General features: G+C 41.7%; 1 protein-coding gene across 3 annotated transcripts in view; it reads right to left on the bottom strand.

Moving 5' to 3' along the window:
* Positions 1-14,233: 14,233 nt before the first annotated feature.
* Positions 14,234-21,926, bottom strand: part of Nfia (nuclear factor I A) — a 338,635-nt gene continuing 330,942 nt past the window's right edge. For all 3 annotated transcript variants that reach the window (XM_041652193.1, XM_041652192.1, XM_041652191.1), the window contains one exon: positions 14,234-21,505. In XM_041652193.1, coding sequence (XP_041508127.1) covers positions 21,488-21,505 — 18 coding nt within the window. In that variant the 3' untranslated portion in view covers positions 14,234-21,487. The remainder of the gene's footprint in view (positions 21,506-21,926) is intronic.

Consider the following 21,926-nt stretch of genomic DNA (forward strand, 5'->3'; position numbering starts at 1 on the left):
ACAGCTAAATTTATTCTTCAACTTTGATGATTGTTTGTTTAGAAATTTTGCACATTTAAAAGTGTGGTTTTTTTCTTACTGTTAGACTTAATTGCCCTTATTTATATTCTAGATTCATGTTCCTTGTATAACATAAGTGTGAAAAGTGTTTTCTAGTCTGTAAAAAGTTTTATCTATCTTTTCATAGTGTTTTATTTGGAAGGTTAAGATCTTGTTTTAATAAAGACCAAATGAACTTTTAAAAATGAATTATGATTTTTGCTATTGAATATAAGAAATTTTTACAACATTCACAGTCAAATTTTTTTCTATCATATTCTAGAAACTTTATAATTTTAGGGTTTACATTTAATTCAGTGACCCATTTTAACTTAAACTTTGAGCAAAGTGTGCAATGTACATAAAATTTATTTCTCCTCCCCATCTCTTCCTTCCAAGCAGGTTATATAACTTTCCAGTACTGTAAATTGAAGAGATTACATCTTCTCCATTGAGTTGCCTTTCTATAGGTGTCAAGCATGAATTGATTGCATTGTGTCAGTCTCTGGGTCCTGATCTACTGATTTCAGTTTGATTCCTTTGCTAATATGCTGTCTCTGTTATTAATCTTTATGATATGCCTTGTAATCACATAGTGTGGGCTATCACATAGTGTGTGTCTGTCCATTTAAATTTCTTTACAAATTTAAGATCAGATTGCTGATATATAGATAAGAAAATGATGATGGAGTTTATACCGAGATTGCATTGACTTTTTATACATCAACTTACAATGAATTGCCTTCTTAACAACATTGGGAATGTCAATCCAGAAATATGGCACATCTGCCTTATGAAGGCTTTCTTTCATTTTTTTTAGTGTTTTATAGTTTTTAGAAAATATATACTGAATATACTTTATTAGATGGCATGTTAGTACTCAGGGTACTATTTTGAGTAGAACTTTAATACTGAATTATAGCTGTTTGCTACTATCCCATAGTAGTTGAGTTAATTTTGTGTGCTGAGAATGTCAATATATTAGAATGAACGTGTGTGGTATTCCTGACATTTAAACTCATCCATTGAAGTTCTGATGGCCAATGTTATGGTATTTGGAGGCAAAGTGTTTGGGAGTTAGTGAGACTTAGATGAGGCTATATAAAACTGGGCTCTTCATGTTGTGCTTAGTGTCTCCATAAAAAGAGACACCAAAGCATGTGTGTTCTCTTCCTGCCACCTTCTCTGATATATACCAACAGAAGATCATATGAAGTGTGATCCTAATTAGTCTTAATAAGAAAAACCTGGTGTCAGATATTGTGATAAATGCTGAAATATCAGAGAAATAAAGGACCAGTCATAGTCACCTTTTAGCCCTCCAACTACTCTGACTGAAAAGGGCTGAGATCTGGTCTATACCCTGCCTTATCACTTCCTGTCTGTCTGTACAGACCTCCAGGGCTCTATGGTTAACTCATGGCTAGTTCCACTCTCTGATCTCCAGGCAAGCTTTATTTGTCAGAACACAAACAAAATATCACAAGTTTCCTCCTTTTTGTCTAAAATTAAAAAGAGAAGGTTAAAACTAACATAGAAAAACTATATACAATAAGTACAATAAGTATATACAATATATGTAGTCAAGAATTACATTAACAATGTTCAGTCCATTAGCATTTGACAAATTTAGAGAAAATATTTCATTATTTATCCTATGTTGGTGAGTACAAAGTGTTGTTCCTAATTCACCGTTTATTGTAATTTGCATTACCAACCCCAAACTATCTTTTGATCTCTCTCAACCCTATACACTTTACACCTCTTTAAGTGTTTTTTTTTTCTGAATTGTTAACAAAGAAAACTATATCTAGTCTTCAACTCTATCAGAGACCTGAGAAGGATATAATATTACCTGAATAACCAGGAAGTGCAAGCATGTGACTTTCAAAAAAAAAAATGTGAGAAATGGCAGAAACAGCTGGCTTCCCGAACAGCCACCCAAGGTTTCTCTGTAATTTTGGGCATCCATTTTTGGCTTACATGCCCAGAATACCTGACAGACTTTTCTGTAAAAAAGGATATTTTGAATGGCTGTCCTACCTTGTCTTGCTAAAGTTTGGCGATCAATCACGTTCTTTTGTGTCCTGCTCATCCAATTTGGACAGCAAATGTCAGCAATTGAGGCAAGGGTACTTTCTTGCCCAGTGGGTAACTTCTGTAACAAAGAAAGTAAACTTCATATAGAGTTTCTTCGATGCCCATCATCTTCTCTGAAGTAGATTGGTGTTGCCAGGAGCAGACATGTTTCATTGTCATTAAAAAAAAGAACCCATGTTAATAAAACACCTTAAATGCCATATTCTGTAGATCTTTGAAGATTTGCATTACATTATTAAATGAGCTGTATAGGTACAATACCTTGAACAAGAGTAGAAGTGTATGTACAGTATGTTCTAACAAAATAACCTTAAATTTATACCAATATATAAAAATCCACATCAATGTAAAATATTTAAGACTAGTAGTTGCTTTTTTGGTTTAAAAATAGATTCAATAATCTCCTCTATTATCTTAGGATTTCTATAACATATAGACAGTATAATAAAAATAATCTCAATTTTGTATCAACATACAAAAATCCAAGCCAATATAAAATATTTAAAACTAGTAGTTGCTTTTTGACTTGAAAGTGGATTCAAAAATGTATAGAAATTATATTTCTATATCCCTCCCCTTTTTTTCAGAACAGGAGTGTATGCTCCTTTTTAAGTTTTTATTTTTATTTTTGAACACAGGATTCTTAATCTCAGGGTCATTGATTTGAGCTCCACATTGGGTGCCAGATGAAGTGCAATCCTAATTAGTCTTAATAATAAAAACCTGGAGTCAGATATCATAGTAAATGCTGAAAGATCAGAGAAGTTAATGACCACGACACCACAGTCACCTCTCACCTCTCTGCTCAGACCGCAAAGGACCAAGATCCTCTCTACACCCTGCCTTATCACTTCCTGTCTGTCTGTACAGACCTCGAGACCTTTATGGTTAATTAGTAGCTTCCTCTACCCTCTGATCTTCTGGCAAACTTTGTCAGAACACAAAATACAGTCATGAACATATACAGTGATACCACTCCTAAGTCACGAGAGGAGCTCTGAGATTGGTACTGATTTGCTGCTTTGGTGGTTTGCATAAGAATGTCTCCCATAGATTCATATATTTGAACTGTGTGAAAGGATTAGAGGGTGCGGTCTTGTTGGAGGAAGTATGTCTCTGGGGGTGGGTTTTGAGGTTTCAAAAGCCCATGCTAGACCCAATCTCTCTTTCTCTGCCTAAGGATCATCATGTAAAACTTCCAGTCACTCCTTCAATGCCCACCTGCATGTTGCTGTGCTCCTACACCTCTGAAATGATAAGTCAGCCCCCAGATGGATGCTTTCTCCTTTCCTTGGTCACAGCATCTCTTCCCAGCAATAGAAAAGTGTTTTCATTTTGAGTGCACTGGTCTCCAGATCTGTAAGAAGTGCATTTCTGTCATTTAAGCCAACCTGACTGTAACATTTTGTACACACAAATAAATGTCTATTCTCATTTATTACTTTCGGAAGACTTTTTAAATAGACTGGGCTTTCTCCAGAGAGAAGGATGTAGCCTCTGAAGAAATACAGCTTTAATTTTCTTTAGCATTAGCCATGATGATGTGCTGAGCTATCGTTGAAATTTAGAGAAACATTTAAAAGCTAGTAATGCTGGATGTGTGTATTTAAATATTCGACCATGAATTATATTTAATTTTACCTTCAAAAGTTTGCAGTCCAGGAATGCTAGAGTACTGATTTTTCACAAGTCGCCTGTTGCATTCTTTGCTCTAATCAAGTGTCCCACTCGCTAGATCTGAGGCCTGGCCCTGGATGTGCACTTCTATCTGGGAAGTCATTGTTCAGACCGAGAGGAGAGCAGAGTAGAGGGATGTACCCTTCCTTGCTAAGAATCTCGTACCTTCTCACCTCGCCTGGAGTTCACCAGAAAGGACGATGGGTGACATAGTCTTCCCTGATCTCAAGGCATGACCTCTCTGCTATGATGCAGGGAGCAATTTCCTTGATTTGATATGGGGACATCTGGAGATGATGCACACACCAAGGGTACTGCTACTCAGCTCTCAGTGTGAGTGTAAATCGTTGTCATCATTAAGATTTTTCACAGGGCAATTTTTAGATACGGTTTGTGTTTTTTTCTTGTTGTTACAGAAAAGTCAAAACAATGGGACATCGTTTCCTTCAATTATCCTAAGATGGAATTCAGCATTTGTGTCCTAAGCTCCTTTGACTGGTTGCTGACAGTGGGAGAGAAGTTAAAATAACAGTCATTATTTGATGTATAGAGGATAACTCTGTCTCTATGCTGGAGAGGTGGGTCAAGGGTTAAGAGCATCTATTGCTCTTGCAGAGGTCCTGGGTTTGGTTCCCTGCTCCCACATGGCAGCTCACAGCCACTTGTAATTCCAGAGACTGACACCCTTTTCCAACTTCTGAGGCACAAGGCACAGACATGGAACATATAAATACATGCAGAAAAAACACGTAGCCACATAAAATAAAATTTAAAAACTATATGACTCTCAGGTTGGGAAGGTAGTTCAGTGACAGAGAACTTGACTAGTATGCAGGAGGCACTGTGCCCTTCCCAGCATGGCAAGAAAATGAATGTGTGGCAGGGAAGGAACTCTTTGTTTCTTTTTTTTTTTTTTTGGTTTTTCGAGACAGGGTTTCTCTGTGGTTTTGGAGCCTGTCCTGGATCTAGCTCTTATAGACCAGGCTGGTCTCGAACTCACAGAGATCCGCCTGCCCCACCACTGCCTAGCTCTCTTTGTTTCTAAACCTGACTAGTTTCTGTCTCTAAGGTATCATGAAGTCTTTCTGTAAGCAATTCAACAATTCAACTAGATAAGGTTTTAAGTAAGTATCTATTCATTTAATGACCTTTGACCTGCAGGGGAACAGTCAGCAACAACTGTTGTTAGTATTTCTGTAGTGTCCTTGTTAAGATGCTAAGATTGTTATCTTCAATTCCCCTGAGATCCAGCTACATAGGAAACAAAAGCGTCTGTGCGCTTTGCCTTTATGTGCCGATCTGCTTTGTAAAGACTTACTTTCTCTTAGACTATGTGTATATGTGGGTTTGTGATTGTGAGTGCAGGTAATCCTGGAAGCCAGAGGCATTGGAATACCCTGAGCTCTAGTTACAGGCTGTTGTGAGCCACCCTGTGTGGGTGCTGAGAGTTGAACTCGGTTCCTCTGGAAAAAGTTAACCACCAAGTAGATTATAACCACCGAGCCATCTCTCCAGCCTCATGAGTACCAATTTATGGAGGTAACAAAGTAAGGTTTGCTTTATTGGTAATAAATCTAGAAAAAAGAGTAGTTTTGGCTTTCTTTTTTTGTTTTTTTGAGACAGGGTTTCTCTGTAGTTTTGGAGCCTGTCCTGGAACTAGCACTGTAGACCAGGCAGGCCTCAAACTCACAGAGATCTACCTATCTCTGCTTCCCAAGTGCTGGGATTAAAGGCATGCACTGCCACCACCCAGCAAGTTTTGGTTTTCTTTTGCAAGTGCATAGCAGAGCCTCTATGTTCTGAGTTACCTGGCTTCAGAGAGTTGCTAATCGTTTTTAGGTTTTAAGTTCAAGACAAAGTTTCTCTGTGTTCAAAAGGTGCTTTAGGTTGAGTCTATTGATTATAAATCCAGCCACACTAAGAAGGGTGAAGGCAGGAAGTTGAGGTTGGAGGTAGGTGATGTCTAAGAGATCCTTTAAGAGAACCTAGGGAAACAGAGTCAGGGGCCTCTGTGCTGTGGGCCTCTTGTGAAGACCATCAGAAGGAAACATATTGCATGAAGCATAGTCAGGCTGGCTCAGCATGTAACCAGTTAAATGGTAGAAGAGCTGTGGCTCAGCCTGTCCCAGAGTGACTGGGACTGATGATTTCCAGGACAAGCTGGACCTGGCCACACACCAGATATGACATCCACCTGGCATGTGTGCACAGAGGAAAGCCTTGTGGCATGGCGAGGAGGCCACCATCTGTAAGTCACAGAGACTTGATCTTAGAAGAAACCAAAGCCACCAGTCTGGGCGATGATGTTCAGCTTCGTGACCTATAATAGATAGCTGTTTCATGCATAGGGCTGTGGTCCTTTGTTAGGACAGTCTTAGCTGACAAACACAGAGATGAACCGAGGCTAACAGCAGGCAGTGCCCTTTGTTGGGGCCAGTAAACACCAGTAACAAGCAGCCTCCAGCATCCAGGCTCAGATTAACAGGCAGAGGACAAATGGCCAAGGAGACAAGCACCAAGTGAAGAAGAAGAATCCACCATCGCTTCCATCAGGAAGCCAGTCAGTCATTTCTTATGGAGACTTGCGGTTCCATCTCTCCTTCCCTGCTCTTATCAACCTTCAAACATATCCCCCTGTTACTTACAGGTCAGGGTTGTCTCGGAGCATCCAGACTGATGAGTCCGAATGAGCATGTGCAGACGATCCTGCCTTCATTGATCTGCACAGCAGAGCTAGGGAAAGGGAAAGATGATTTAATGCCTGTTTCCCAAGACGGAAGGATTCTTTTATTTTTTTTTTTTTCGGCTCTCACCAAGGAGCAGACAAAGGAAACAGGCTTCACCTGTAACAGGAGGGGCTGCGTTAGACAGCAGGGAGATTTATCAGGCAAGGAGGCTGAGGGCCCCGGAGTGAGTTATAGTCTTCCTTTACCTGGAGATCTTCAAAGTAAGATATACTTCCTCTGACAGGCGCACTCAGGGGTGGTGTTGGGGTGGGATTCCTCGCCGGAGGCAGGGAAATGGACTCCAGCGACCTTTGAAGGTTGAGTCCGGCCTTCTGAGTGCAGCAGAAACTAAGACGGGAAAATTTCTGGTCTTGACATCCATCATGTGGGTGAATATGAACCTCTGCTGTTTCATAAGAATGGAGATTCGGGCCTGACTGCTCTATCAGTCAGGGCTCCAGCAGGAAACAGATGGCCCAGTCAATCGAAAATGATTTGAGAGGGTTTAATAAAGACACTATTTACAAAGGTCTGGGCAAGATGGAGATTATACATGATGTAGCAGTACTCTAAGGCTCTTAGTGCCTTCACTGGGGTACAGAAAACTATCTTGGGGTGGGGGGCTGCAATGTTCTATTGAGGAATGTTGCCAGTTAGAGAGCTCCCAGGACCAGAGCTCTGAAAGAGGCTTACTGAGGATCCTTGTCCCTCTTTACCAATCTACTCAAAAAAACCCCTTGACCAGACCAAACAAGCAGGAAGAACTTTGGGAAAGAGTGAGAGAGAAGATCAATTTGAAGAGGTGAATCAATTTCTCCTCCCTTTCCAGCACGGGGCGCCTTCTGTGTGCTGAGCAGACTTTCACTGATGTCAAACGCAGCTGACACATGTACTCCGTTCTACGAACCTCTGAGTGGCCATAAAGGTTACAGTCAAGAAGCTATTAAAATAAGTAAGGCAGGAAAGTTACTGAAGCCTCTTGTGACTCAGTGTATTCATCAGAAAAACCGGGATAATCATGGAGTCAGGATATATACGCTAGTCTCTGGAAGCATTAAGAATAACGCACAATGTTAAGAGGGCTCACTCAAATATGTCAGCTATTACCATCGTCCTTATTAGTGTGCACATCTCTCTGACAGTCTCTTGGGAGCTATCTCCTCTGTGAAGACTTCTTGGACTGGCCATCTCTAGACTGTGGCGCCTGCTGCGGTTTGAATACGTCTCCCAAAAGATTCTATGTTGGAAACTACATCCTCAAACTATGATATTTGGAGGTAGAGTTTTTGAAAAACAATTGGGATTGAATAAGGGCGGGGCACTTATACTGACATTAGCGACTTTTCATGGAGAGCTAGAGTAGCAAGCCAGCATTCAGGCTCAGTTTTGCCATGTGATACTTTCTGCCATGCTCTCATGAATCAAGAAGACCTTAATCAGAAGCTAGCATCATGCAGTTAGACTGCCCAGCCTCCAGAACCATGGTTAAATACATTTTTATTAGTTACCTAGCCTTAGGTATTTTGTTACAGCAACAGAGAACACAAAAGGACATCATTTCTCATTTAGATAAGGCCAGTGTACAGTTACCTGGCTTGCATATCTGCTTCCTCTGTTAAACTTTTCACCGTGTTGGGATTATTTTGGTTTTATCTCCTTTGATAGTCTTAAGTTCTAGTACATAGGAGATATTTGATAAAATTTGTTGTGTGGCCCAGGCATCGTCAAGAATCCAGCTGTCTTAGTGGCCAAGCAGAGAATTCCTCTCTTGAGAGTTAAACAAGAATTACTTACCTTGTTTTCCCTTAGGGTGAAGTTGGCTTTAAAAAGTTATCAGAAAGGAACAAATGAGAACACGGATTTGTCATTCATTGAACTCTTAGTCTCTCTTCCTTCTGTCAGAGAAAAGGGGTGTGGCTGGGGAAGAGTGGTTTTAGCAGCACCTTTTTCTGGGGTCCAGGGATTTTTTTCTTCCATAGTTTTCAAAGCCAGAGCCCAGTGTATGTATGCCATGAATGATGTTCAAGATAGCTTTGGAATTACCTCCTATTGGGTCAACTCCCAAAGTCAGGGGCATGCTTCTACTTTAGTGTTAGAACATGGCGTCTTTCTTTTCTAATGCCATGAAAGAGCACCATGACCAAGGCAACTTAAAAAAATATACCATTTGTCAGATGATGGAGGCACATGCCGTTAATTCCAGCATTTGGGAGGCAGAGGCAGGCAGATCTCTGTGAGTTCGAGGCCAGCCTGGTCCACAAAGTGAGTTCCAGGACAGCCAGGGTTGTTACACAAAGACCCTGTCTTGAAAAAGAAAAAAAAAAGCATTTAATTTGGGGGTTCATGGTTCCAGAGGTTATGATCGTCATGGTGGGGAGCATGGTGGTAGCGGGCAGGCATGGTGCTGGACCAGTAGTTGAGAGCTTGTATCCTGATCCGCAAGTTCAAGCAGAGGAAGAGAGCTAACTGGGGATGGCACAGGCTTTCAAAACATCAAAGCCACCCCAAAGACACTTCTTCCAAGGCCACACCTTTTAATCCTTCCCAAACAGTTCCACCTATTAGGGAACATGTATTCAAATCATATAGGCTATGGTGGGGGGCGGGGCTGTTCTCATCAAACCACCACACCTGCTGAGGTATAGGAGTAAGTTGCAACCCACAAAAACTCCTCAATATAAATGAAAGGGGAGCACATTATCACAAGGAAAATATAAGAGTTGGAGGGTGATTTTATATACTTTACAGCCTTAAGATGTATATGAATCCTTACTTTGAATCTTTGTATATGAATCCTTACTTGGTTCTTTACTTAGACAAATCATTAAAAATTAAAAATCAAAAAATTGTATGTATAGATGTTTTGTCTGCATGTATATCTGTATACTATATGTATTCAGTGCCCCCAGAGGCCAGAACTGGGCATTGGATCCTTTGGGACCAAACTTACAGATAGTTGTGACCTGCCATCTGGGTGCTGGAAATTGAACCTGGATCTTCTAGAAGAGCAGCAAGTGCTCTTAACCTTTGAGCCATATTGCCAGCCCCCAAATTATTTAAAAAAATGGAGACAATTGGTAGTATTTGAACAATGATAGCAGATAATATCAAGGAATTTTCCCAACATTTTGAGATATAAAAATTGTATCCCAAATATATTTCATAAAAGAACCTTGTCTTTTGGCGATGTAGTTACACCTATAAATGAAATTATATGGTAATTGAGATTTGTTTCAGAATAATCTAAGCATGGCCAGGAAGAAGACAGGAGCAGAGAGTCCAAAGTTGATTGTAAATGATAAATTATAGGCAAAGTTAACTTGACAATTCTGTCTATTTTTATATACACATGGTATTTTTCTATAATTTAAAGTGCAATGTGAACCAGACTTGAAATCCAGTTATCCAAAAGGCTGATGCAGGAAGATTATAAATCCTAGTCCATCTTGGGCTACAGAGTATGTTCAAGGCTAGACTGGGCTATCTTGGGTAAATTGGTGAGATCCTGTCTCAAAATAAGAAATAAAAAATGGGCTGGGAAAATAGTTGAGCTGTAGCGAATGTGTTTATTATGTGTGAGCATCAACATTCAATTTCTAGTAACACACACACGTCAGAAAAACAATTAATTCAATTTCAATGCCATGAAATAAGCATACTTTGAACAGGTTTTGTCCAAAAGAGTACTCAGTTCTGAATGTTGGTTAGCATTAAGGTGAGGCAGGAAAGGCATGGTGATCCGGGTGAGGGAGAACATGAACAAAGACACAGAGAAACACAGTGCTGAATGTAGCATATTCTCTGAGAAGGCAGATGGACTTGATTGGGGGAGAAGAGGTGAGTGCTCGGGTTTGACTGGCATACAGTGGACACTGATGACACCAGCATGCCCAACGAGCTGGTAGGAGCCAGCGTGCCTGTTGTTTTATTAGCAGTGCTGGCTGAATGGGACTGGAATCCGTACTGAATGTGCTGGATGCAAAGCCAACACGGGTTGAGCTGACGCTCTTTGGAGAATCTTTTTTCTTCTTTACAAGACAAAGTCCACCCTGGGTCTTGCTCATGGCCAGTGGGACCTTTCCTACTTAGTCACGTTCATTTACCATAGAGCCAGAACTTGAAGGTCCAGAAATGATGGCTGACATAACTTCCCTTGGGCCCATTGTCCCTGCTGGTAAGAATCAGTTGCTTGGCCAACCCTGTCCAGGAAAATGAGACCAGGGCCAGTGTTGCCCTGAAGCTGGGTTCTCTCCATCCTAATCTAGTGTTGATGCCTGTCTATCCCACTGCATTCTCATCTGTGTCTACTCCGCTGTTCTCACTTCTCTCCCCCAGGAAGCAAGATATTGATGTATTCATTTGACAGGCGAGGAAACTGAGAACCAAAGTGCAGAGATAATTTGCTTAATGTTCTGTGGCCAATAAAAGATGGGAGTGGGATTCTCTCTAGTTCTCTGGGTTCTTTGATCTCTTTTCTCCTCCTGCCTCTCCCCATCCTCCTCTTCCTCCTCTGTTCACCCCCTCCTCACTGACCCTCTTGAGACGGGGGTCTATCTGTGTAGTTCAGCTTGGCCACAAACTCATAATTCTCCTGCCTCCATTTCACATGCATTGGGATTACAGGCCTGTCTCACCTCACCTGGGAGTACTCTTGTTTCAAGCTCAGCTTCTCCCTGTAACTTCCCTGTCCTCCAGGATTTCAGGGCTCCTTTCTTCTGGTTGAACCAAATAATAACAGGCTGTTCTGTGATTGGTAGTTGGCTGGGAGGGTGTTCTACATGTATCAACTGTTTCAGGTCCTAAGGGAGGCACCAGACTCTTTTCCATTTTGTAGATGGGGAAATTGAAGAACTGACGGTTGGCAGCATTCAGAAAATGAGAAATCAACATGTAAATCCTAGACTAAATTTCTTGGGCTACTTCTTTCTGTTTAGCTGAGAATTCACCCAAATGAAGGTGTGAGAATACGCAGGAAGAGAATTTCTATTACCACTGCACTGAAATCTCTGCATTGCGGTCCTTTCTTTGGTTGTCGCATTCACGTAGCATTTATAACACGGCAGGCTAAACACATTTTAATTCGTTAGATATCCATAATGACCATGTCATAATTATTCCCATTTTATCAATGGGGAAACTGAGGTATTAGCCAATACCACAGAGCTAATGAAGGAGAGCGCTAGGGGTCAACCCAGCCAGTTTGGTACCTGAGTCCATGGTTTTGATTTCAGTATGGTCCTATGTCCAAGCCCTGCACCGGGATACCCCCTGTCCTAGATGGTTTAGGCTGACTTGGATTCCGATCTCATGAGGGTAAATTATAAAGACCAAAGTGATTAGGGACTGATTTGGCTTAACTTAAGCTCTAAGTCAAGTATTAAGAAGTTGCTCAATTCAACTTGGTCAGAAATGCATTGCAAGGACTGACCGTGCCTCTCCAAAAGTTGCCATCAGAGCAGAACTACAGCGCTTGCCGCAGGAGAGTTTAGCGCTTAGTAGCCTTTACTGTCCTTTTGGGCTCTGCTCTGCTCACTTCTCTTGCATTCTATCTTGAGCCTGCGGCCCACTGCTTACTCCCTCTCCGCGGCTCTCACTTCTTCAATGCTCTGCTCCCCTCAGTCCACTGTACGATGCTCACTTCCTCCCCTCCTCAAGTCTAGCCTTGTTCTCTGGCCTTCCTGTGATTTGCTTTGGCCAATGAGATGTGAGCCAAAGTGGTAGGAGTTGACTCCAGATGGGGCTGTTAAAAGCCATTAAGAACCCTGCCTATACCTCCTGCAACGGTCCGAATGCTATCTGTTTTCTGTCTTGTGTCCTAGAATGAGGCAATCCTGTGCAGAGGCCTCAGGCTATCCACAAGAGACATGTAAAATAAGTTTAAAATCCTCGTGGCTGTGGCATGTGGAATTGTTTCTTTGACGGTCTAGTTCTTTATACGAATCGAATGAATGGCTGTTTTATAAGCTTCTCTCCTATGGCACGAGGGTGAAATGTTCCCTTGCAGGCTCATGTTGAATGCCCAGTTCCCAGCTTGGAGACTTGGCCTTTTGAAGGCCCTGGGGCCCTGAGGAGGTGGGTCCTGGTTGGTGGAGGTAGACTGGAGAGGTAGGGCTTTGGAAGGTTATACTATCCCTGGTGTTGGCCTGTGCCTTCTCTTGGCCTGTTGGGATGCGAGGGGTCTCTGATACATGCTCCCACCACCAAGATCTCCACCCTGCCTTCTTCAGTTTGACGACTGAAAGCCCCTATGAAACACGAGCCCAGTGTTTCTGTCACGTGATGGGAAAAGTAACAAGTAAAGATCCATCTTGTGCTACAATGACATGCAGTGTCTTGATTCAAGATCAAATTTCATATTGCACCCTATCGTCTCTCCTTCCTTCAGCCTAATATGCCTTCCTGGAGTCCCCAGTAGGTGTAAGCTCCACGCTGATTCCAGGTACCTTCCTACATAATGTTTCCTTATTGCCCACTGTGAAATTTTCTTACTCTGTCTTTTGCCTGATCGTTTTTTACCTATGACATTGGCCTCGCTGGCTTTCAGAACAATGTGAAGACCCATGATGACTATGCTGTTGAGTGGATCTGAGTGATATTTGTCCACTAGATCATACGTCACAGGACAGATGCGGTTCTATTTACCGACTAGTCCTAGCATTGGCATAGTGTCTGGCACACAGTGGGCACTTTCCCACCAGTGTTTGTTGAGGAAGCTGTTAACAGACTCAAGCTGCAGTGGTGTGATTATGGGAAGGAAGCTGGCACCTGACTTCTTGCATTTGTATCCCGCCCAGGTGATTACTCTTTGCATGACCTCCAGCAACCAATCCCTGCTCAGGAGCCTCATCTACAAGGGGATAAAAACTATACTCATCTCACGGTGTGGCCTCAAGGTTAAAATGGATTAAATGGGCCCCTGATTTATGGCCCTGCTTGCCTAGTGTACCAGTTCACATCCTGCTGCTGAGGCTGGGGCTGGTATATGTATATTCTTGGTTCTATTTCCAGGCTCTCCTTCTAAACAGCTACTATTAGAACCAGCCAAGGAGATACCCTGGTGGGAGCCAAGAGGAGGATGGAGAGGAGAGAGTTTCCTTTCCACAGTGTGGCAGCAGCAGCTACAGCTGTAAAGCATTCTCCAGCTGCTTCTGACATCCCTGCTCCAGCTAGGCCTTGCTCGGCAGAAACCTCACCTCCCTTGGTAATTCTATCTCCAGCCAATCCTCTTCTCACAGAGGTGCTAATCATCTAGTATAGTGTTCCCATTTTGATGGTGCCCTTCTACCTCAAAAGATCCAGGTATCAGCCACACGTGTCCCACCCTCACCACCTGAACCCTTGCTTCCTTGTGCTTCTCCAGATCCATGGCTGATGGCTGTGCCCTACAGTTATCCCATCCAGGGCCATTTAGATGCCCCTTCTCTCATAGGACCCACTTCCTGATGCCTGATAGCAAGAATAAATCAGAGAGCAAGCACTCTGGGGACACAGGAAGCTCCAGGTGGGTGTGCAACCTTGCAGCTATCCAGGCGGGTAGGATGCCATACTCTCTTTGGAACCCTGTGGAAGATCCTACACACATAAAACTCATCCAGGGTAACGACGCTGCGGTCAGAAAGCCCGTCTTTTGGAGAAGCCCCAGCCCACAGCACAGGTCATGATGTACCCAGCAAAGAAAGACATGACTTCTGTAGCATTAGCAATTTTTTATTTTTCCTTTTTTGTTGCATAGGAAATGCAGTACTTGCTTCCAGTAATTGTATTGTAATGTGAGAAGGTGGTAGCACTAAGGGTTGAATACAAGAGTTAAACTAATCCACACCAGCTCGAAAACCCTGTGGAGATTTAGTTGGTAAGAATGGACGCCCACAGTGATTCTCAACCAATTACAAGTTTTCACAGAACACAGTCAACGAAAAGGGTAACTATGAGAGTCAATACAAATATGCTAGAGGCACAAGGGGCCCGGCTCATAAAAACAATTTCAGACCAAGTTATTAACACGGGGTGTTTCGTTTTACAATAGGTCTCTTTTTCCATCATGTAAAGATTTTAATCCTTTCCCCCACAATTTGAAATGAAAATCAGAGGCACTCTGAGGAGACATTTTTTTATTTCCATGTGTGATGGAAAGGGTTAGCAGGAGGGGAGAGAAGGAAGCATGGACTTCGCCTTGACAGTCTCCCTAAGGACCTAATGGGACCTGCTGGCAGTCCGCGTCTAGTCTGGCTGGCATCTCAGTGGCAAGTTTGCCAAGACCAGCAGAGAGACAGCGGCCTGAGGGGGAACAGAGCTAGCAGCTCCCACACACCTACCTCCTACCACAGCCAGTGGCCTGAGACCCTTATTTGAGAATGCTAACAGGTTATTAGCAAGAAAAAAAATTTAAAAAGTAAGAATACTACAAGTAACAGTCAAGGGAAAAGGAAAACCAGCGTTAGGTATTTTGGAAGCTGAGCATTGAAGAGCAGGAAGAATGGCCTATTCCTTGGATAGCACTTGCCTTTGAAACCACTATAGAGGCAGGAAACTTCGTATTTTCAAGTCTGTGATACTTTCTGCCAGGAACTTGCTCTAGTGAGCTAAGAGGTAGGACTTCTCCTGTGCCCTCTCGTGGTCCAGATACAGTTTACAAAGTTCGACCCAGATAGCATGGTGAGTCTATGGGTAGGGATGCGTGGCACACAGAGCAGGGGTCCTCAATGTGCTATAGCCCCATGCTGGAGTTCTCACATTGCTTCCGAGCATGGCTGGGACCTAGTTCCCATGTCTTAGCCCTCTAACTTGCTTGCTGGCTTAATGCGACCCTTCAGAGAATGAGGCAGATGGGTGCTGGCTGGTTCAGGGGGAAAATTAAGAAAAAGAAAAAAAATCAATTTGGAAAGCAAGTAGTTTCAAATTTAGACCCGACAAAAAAAAGAGCATATTAAAAAAATCCCGTGTTAATAGCAAACTTCTTTCTTATGAATCGAGCCCAAAGTTTGTACAGAGTTATAGTTTGGAAGAAAATATTGCATCTGTGCATGTAACTGAATAGCCACGTGAATTCTTATGATTTTTTTTTCTGTTTAATATGAGGAAGTCTGGTGTGAGGTGGATCAAGCATGGGTAAATTGTCCATTAAGATGTCAGTGTCGCCTAGCTCCTGCGGAGGGTCACAACAGCGACTCTCATGTGGAAATCTTCTCAGAGCGGTTTTTGCAGTAGCGCTCTTGAAATTCAAATGGTAGTTTTGAGACAAAAATCTTACCAGATACTGATTTCTGAAACCAAACACCCATGCTTGTCCCTTAGGAGAAACAAAATGAAACAAAAAACAAAAACAAAAAAATGAAAACAAAACACACGTAATACTGAATTTAAGTAAGTGTACACCTCCAAGATACTGAAGACAGCCGGAAGGAAGACAGAGTTCGCGTTCTCAGTGAAATACCTCAAACCTAGCTGACAAGAACCGAGGCAGAAAAAAAAAAGACTAACAGAACTTTGAGTAATATTCATACAGTTCACTAAGCATTATGGAATAGCATGCATAATATTGTACGGTTATCTTACATCACCTATACCAGAGGTCCTGACTGACAGACAGCGAAGGCTACCGGTGTAGAAAAATCTTACTTCAGAAGAGCAGTATAATACAGATTTCACAGGCACTACATTTTAATATATCAGGTATTATGCTGGTTTTCTTATAATTCTTTCTGTCCTAAAGCTGGCATTATAACAATGACCAAAAAGGCAAGGATTGAAGTAAACGGAAAGTAGATACCAAAGTTGATATAGTTATTTTTTTCTTCAGATAGATTAGTGCATAGTTCTCATGCAGATAAACACTGCTATGCATTTACACTGTTGGGAAGCAGAGTGAATTGAGCCCAAGTTGTCACATTTGTGTAAATCATTTTGTCAGCCTGTAATAGCACCATGTAATGGATTTGCATTAAACATTAAATTGATTTCAGAAGTGGTGACACTAGGTAAGTGCTATGGAATAGCTTCAATATACCTGCTATATATCAAAGCAATTTTCATCCCACTGCTTTTTTTATTGGAAAAAATAAAGGGGAAACATACATGACACTAATTAGACGATTGCACAGCCTTGGACGTGGAGAAGGCAGAGTAGGATTACGGTCAAACAGTAAGTGCATGCATTGACGTCAAGACAAAATGGCCTCGGAAGCCCATGTAAATGAAAGCCATGCCCGGAGGGCGGAGCAGCCTCTGGGACTGTCTGGGAAGGTCTGGCGGGTAGGCTGGGAGGCACCACCAAAGCGCTCCTCACTGACCACACGTCTCGTATTTTACACCTGTCAATGGAGGCCTGCTACCAGAAACCAGAAAGAAAAAAGAAGCAAAGAAAAACCAGACAGCCAGAGACACCAAGAGACAGGGAGGAAAGGATGGAGTGGTAGAGATGAGGGGAGAGACTCTGATGGAAGGGAATATCAAATGACATCCTTAAAAACCATTCTCCACCAAAAAAGAAAAAAAAAATCACAGGAGAAAATGTTTTCCTTTGCAAATAACTCATGATATCACCACTACAGAGGTTGAAGCACATGAGGATAAGGATCTGGGAAGGTGAAAGGCGACCTTTTTGAGATGGGTTTTGCATATTCCTGTGGGCTGACTGAAGATAGCACAGCGTGACTAGAGATTTGGATCCTGCACACTTGGACTGTCGGGGAAAGAAAACGGAAAGCTGGGAGAACGCAGACTGGAGGACCCATGGGAGTTATCTGGGTGATGGCGGCACTGGGTGGGGAGTGAGCTAATGTCCCGCCAAGAAGAGGCTGAAGAGACGCGCCTTAGTGGGGAGAGAAGAGCTGGAGGGGTAGGAGCATGGCACCAGAGGGCTTCTGCCCAGGAGGAGTTAGAAAAGGAACAGTGGCCAGCAGAGGGGCCAAGGGCAAGCAGTGACTGAAAGATGTTGAGAGTTAGTATTTGTGCCTCTGACTTCAGTTCCCAAAGAAAAAAATCTGGGGGGAGTCATTTGAGGGACCACTTTTGCCAATTGTGTTAATGCCATTTGATGAGAGAAGGGGAAAAAAAAATTCCAACATTTCTCAGAATCAAGGCTGGGCCTTCAAATGCTGATAGCTCTTGAGTCTGTCTGTCTGTCTCTACACCCTTGTAGTAATGTCTTCCTCAAGCACCTTCGCTCAGCATTGAACCTAAAACGCAAAACACGTGGGTTGGTCGGTGTTTTGTTCTTCCTACTTGATGACAACCAAACTACGGTTTCCCGCGGCTTTCTTGACAATGAAGCATGAACGGAACCGGAACTCAGTGTATTTACTACGTAACCCTTGTTTGCTATCACCCTACGCTGCCTCCACAATGGTTTAGAGCCTTGAAAACATTTTTTTTTCCTGCAATTCTGTTCAGAGTTCCCTAACTTTAGCTTCATCAAACTTAATACAACAAAATACCTTCAAAAATACAGCACACCTGTAACGTTCATTTTGCAATGGTTCTTCAGTAGACCTACACTTCTCAAGCATAGGAATATGCTATACCATTGGCGGAAAATAACTGTATTTAAATACTTACAAAAAACAAACAAACAAACAAACAAAAAAAAAGGAAACAGGAAAGTTTTAAACTTAAATCCAGTTCCCAAAGTGGGTTGAAAAGAAACGAAAAGCAATTCTATGAACGCTGCCTTTATAATGAACAATCAGAAATTTCACTAGGCTAATTTGACAGAAATTTTTCCTCATTTAGACAACATTACAAAAGTCCTGCATTATAAAATAGGGTAGAATAAATCAGTGTAATCAATAAAACTATACAACGATACAAATTATCTCTGAGTGGGCAGTTTATCCTCTTTCTTTGCAGCCGTGACTACAACATGCTCACTAAAAACACCTAAAACTGCCCAAACTATTGCTTAGTTGGTTTTGTTTAAAAAAGGGTGCAATTTTATTGTATATACAACCAATTTACTGGTAATACCTTGGCATTTTGCAAGGTTCTGACAAAATGTTTGTCTAGGCTTTTTCCCTTCACTGTGAAGCACTGAAAGCTGCTATTTTCTTTCTTTCTCTCTCTCTCTCTCTCTCTTTTTAGTGCACATATGTCATAATAAAGTAATGCCCAGCTAAGTGCTAGAGGGAAGGCAAAGTAGGCTGCTGGCTATAGGAAGTGACACCGTACACTGACAATCACACCATACAACAGCGCCAAGCGACTATTCAACCACTTATCAGACACATATGAAAATCCAAAATGTTTTATTTTATTTTTTTCCTTAAATAGAGATAACCAGTAAACAATTTTCAGAACTTGGAAGTTTAAAAACGTGCATATAAAAATGGGCATTATGTACTTTTTATTGAATGTGGATTGACTGCTGTCTGCTAAGAAAAGTGGGTGTGGGGGCTGAAGAGAAAGGAAGTTGTCTTTTTTTTTTTTAAGGCTTGCTTGTGAAAGGAACAGTTGTAAAAACAAAATTGCTTGAAGCAGGGTCAGCTTAGTGCTTCACAGTTTGACTGCTTCTCTAAGAGGAGCCCTTCCTGCGCACGTGCATCAAAAACCACAGAAGATACAAAGACAGACACCTAAAAACACACTGCGTCAAATGCAGCACTGACTTTGGTCAAATAAAAAAAAAAAGAAAAACTAATAATTGCTAAGCTTTTCTACATGATATAAGCAGGTATTGCATATTTTCATATATCTGGGGGAAAATAAAGGAAGACTCCAAATAAATTGAAAAACAATGCAGCAACATCCCAAATACTGATATTGTAAGCATCTACAGAGCTCAGAATAGCACTGCCACTGACCACACAGGACAATCAAGACTACGCCTGTCTGCGGAACAGCTAACTTTCTGTTTAGGTCTAGATGTTGAAATGGACGATGGCTGACATAAAGTTACATTTACAAAAAGTGTCTCCGAATGCTCGAGTAGGGAGAACCCCTTCAACAGAGGGGCGTGTGCAACAATTCCACAAGTCACCACTATCCAGGGCAAGGCACATTGATATGGAATTTCTGTTTTCGTGCAAATTAAGGAAAAAATAAAAAACAAAACAACACCGTTTGGGGGTAAAGATGAGGAGCAAAGTGTCTTCCCAAGAATTTCAGTTACTTGATTGTATAGGACAGTAGTTGAGCCCTTCTGAAGGGCTGAGACAGTTTAAAGGCAAGTGCCTAGAGAGGGTTACAATATTGTCTTAATGCACTCTACTTTATCCTACATTAGCTATATAAAAATTAGTTACTAACACTAGAACATGCAGAGACTTCCTCCGGCCAGCAGGGCCTGCCGGCCAGAACACATATATATGTATAGCATAGGAAACCTTGACGTTGCATGGGAAGCAAGGGGGTGCTTCGCTGTCTGGTAGAAAAATCACTTGCATTTTTTTTTGTTTGTTTCTGCTTTTTTATTTTTTTGGTCTTTTTTGATCTTTTTTTGTCTTTTTTTTTGTTTTTAAACATAAGATACAAGACATTGGGGGGGGGTGTGAACTTTTTTTCGTTTTCCCTAACGAGTACCCTTGATCTGAATGGGCACCAGCAGTTGTTCCCCTATCAGAGTTGTCAGTATTAAAGTTTCCCAGAGCCCAGTTCAGGGCTTGCAGAGGGTCATTGAAACTTCTGGACAATGTCTGGTACAATGAGGCGCTTGATAACTGATTGATCTGGTGTTGCCATACACATGTAAAAATTTCCAGAATTGGCATAATTCATTATAGTGATTTCTAGCTTATAAAATTAACAGATACCATGATTTCATTTGAGTTATGTGCTTTGATAACAGAAAATAATTAATTAGCATTTAATGTAGTTAACATATTGTGGTAAAAGCACCATTAGATTTGTATTTTTTTTGTTTTTTTTTTTTTTTAAATTTTCCTTCAGTTTTTTTTAAAGGGATACAAGTTTAACAATAAAAAACATAAAAAGCAAAAATAGCTCCCCTTTTTCTTGCAAGGCTGTTTTTTACCCCAATAATTTAGAGTCCTGGGGTGGAAGGACTTGAAAAACAAAAATAGAATTTTCAACAATCTCTATCTTACAAAGATACTTAGCTATCCAATGAAATTGCACTTCACTCAATTCAAAATTCGATTGTTTTGATTCCTGTCAGTTTCTGTCAAAACAGACCATCTTCCCCATTTCCATCTGAATTTTTGTGTCATTGTTGAAATTGTTGAAAAATGTTTTTTTTTTTTTTAATGTAAGTGCAGCATTTCTTGAAAACACAACAAATGATAGCAGTAGGCTTTGCCGTCCTTTTGGAATTGTTCTGCAACATGGGTGGGTTCACTGTCCCTGCGGGCTGTGTTGTGTATGTAACTGCTGACTGCTGAACCAAACCAAACGAAAAGAAAGATCAACGCAACTGCATTTTCTTTTTCTACTATGTTACAGGAAAAAAAAAAAAGAAAAAAAAAGAATAAAAAAAAAACCATTGCCCTTTGAGTGTCCTGTAAGTTACAGATCGCAGATCTCAGCTACTACAAAAAGATTCCATTCTCCAGGTGCTCCAGATGCTCAGGGAGGGGCACACCTGCGTGGGCAAAGTCATGAAATACTGTGAAAAGGCCAGGCTCATAAGGGAAGTGTGTTACAACAGGAAGTTAGTGAGCAAGGCTCCTCCTCTGCCAGCCGCTTCACCTAATGCTCACACCACCACCGAAAACACTTCAAATGTCACACAGCCCAACCATTTCCAGCACCATATGAGAAATTACGACAGTCCCTAAAGTATTTTTTTTTTTTTAAAAAATCCCGAAAGGTTATGGCCTTTGCTGTTTGACCATGACGCTTGCTGTTTCCATGTACAAGTTGATTCGAGTCGGTTTTTCTCCCCTTCCACTGACAGTGAAGTTGTAACTGCGCTGGGTTGAGGTTGCGTCCATGTTACAGAGTTGAGAAGGGGTCAGGTGGTCTGTCTGGTTGATGGTGGGATGCTGCAACTTTTATCCCAGGTACCAGGACTGGAAGACAAAAAGAAGAATATACTTAGAAGTGCAGGTGCATGCTGAGATTTGGTGCATGGGCTTGACTAGCGTGTGCAAAGCCCACAGAGATCTTCAGTGTACAAACACAAAAATGTGCAATTTTGTAAAACTACTTTGAAAGTTGCTCTTTGAACCAAGGGATCAGAATTGACCTCAGAGGTTTATGTGAACAAGGAATGGCAGGTGACAGTAAATCCCAAGCCACTGAAATTGAAATCTCACTCCTCTGACGTTAAAAGTCATTATCTTGGTTGGGGTTTGCCAGTGTTTTGAGTATGTCTTACTAAGTGACACCTTTCTGGCCACACGACATTCACATCAGGTTTTGTAACCTAGCGGGGAGCAGTTAAAAGAGGGCAAGGAACCTGGCTATGTTATTAGCACCTCACTCAGTGAT

This window comes from Microtus oregoni, unplaced genomic scaffold (assembly GCF_018167655.1).
Source record: "Microtus oregoni isolate MIOR12 unplaced genomic scaffold, Mior012 000005F_ref0000423, whole genome shotgun sequence".
Classification (NCBI taxonomy): domain Eukaryota; kingdom Metazoa; phylum Chordata; class Mammalia; order Rodentia; family Cricetidae; genus Microtus; species Microtus oregoni.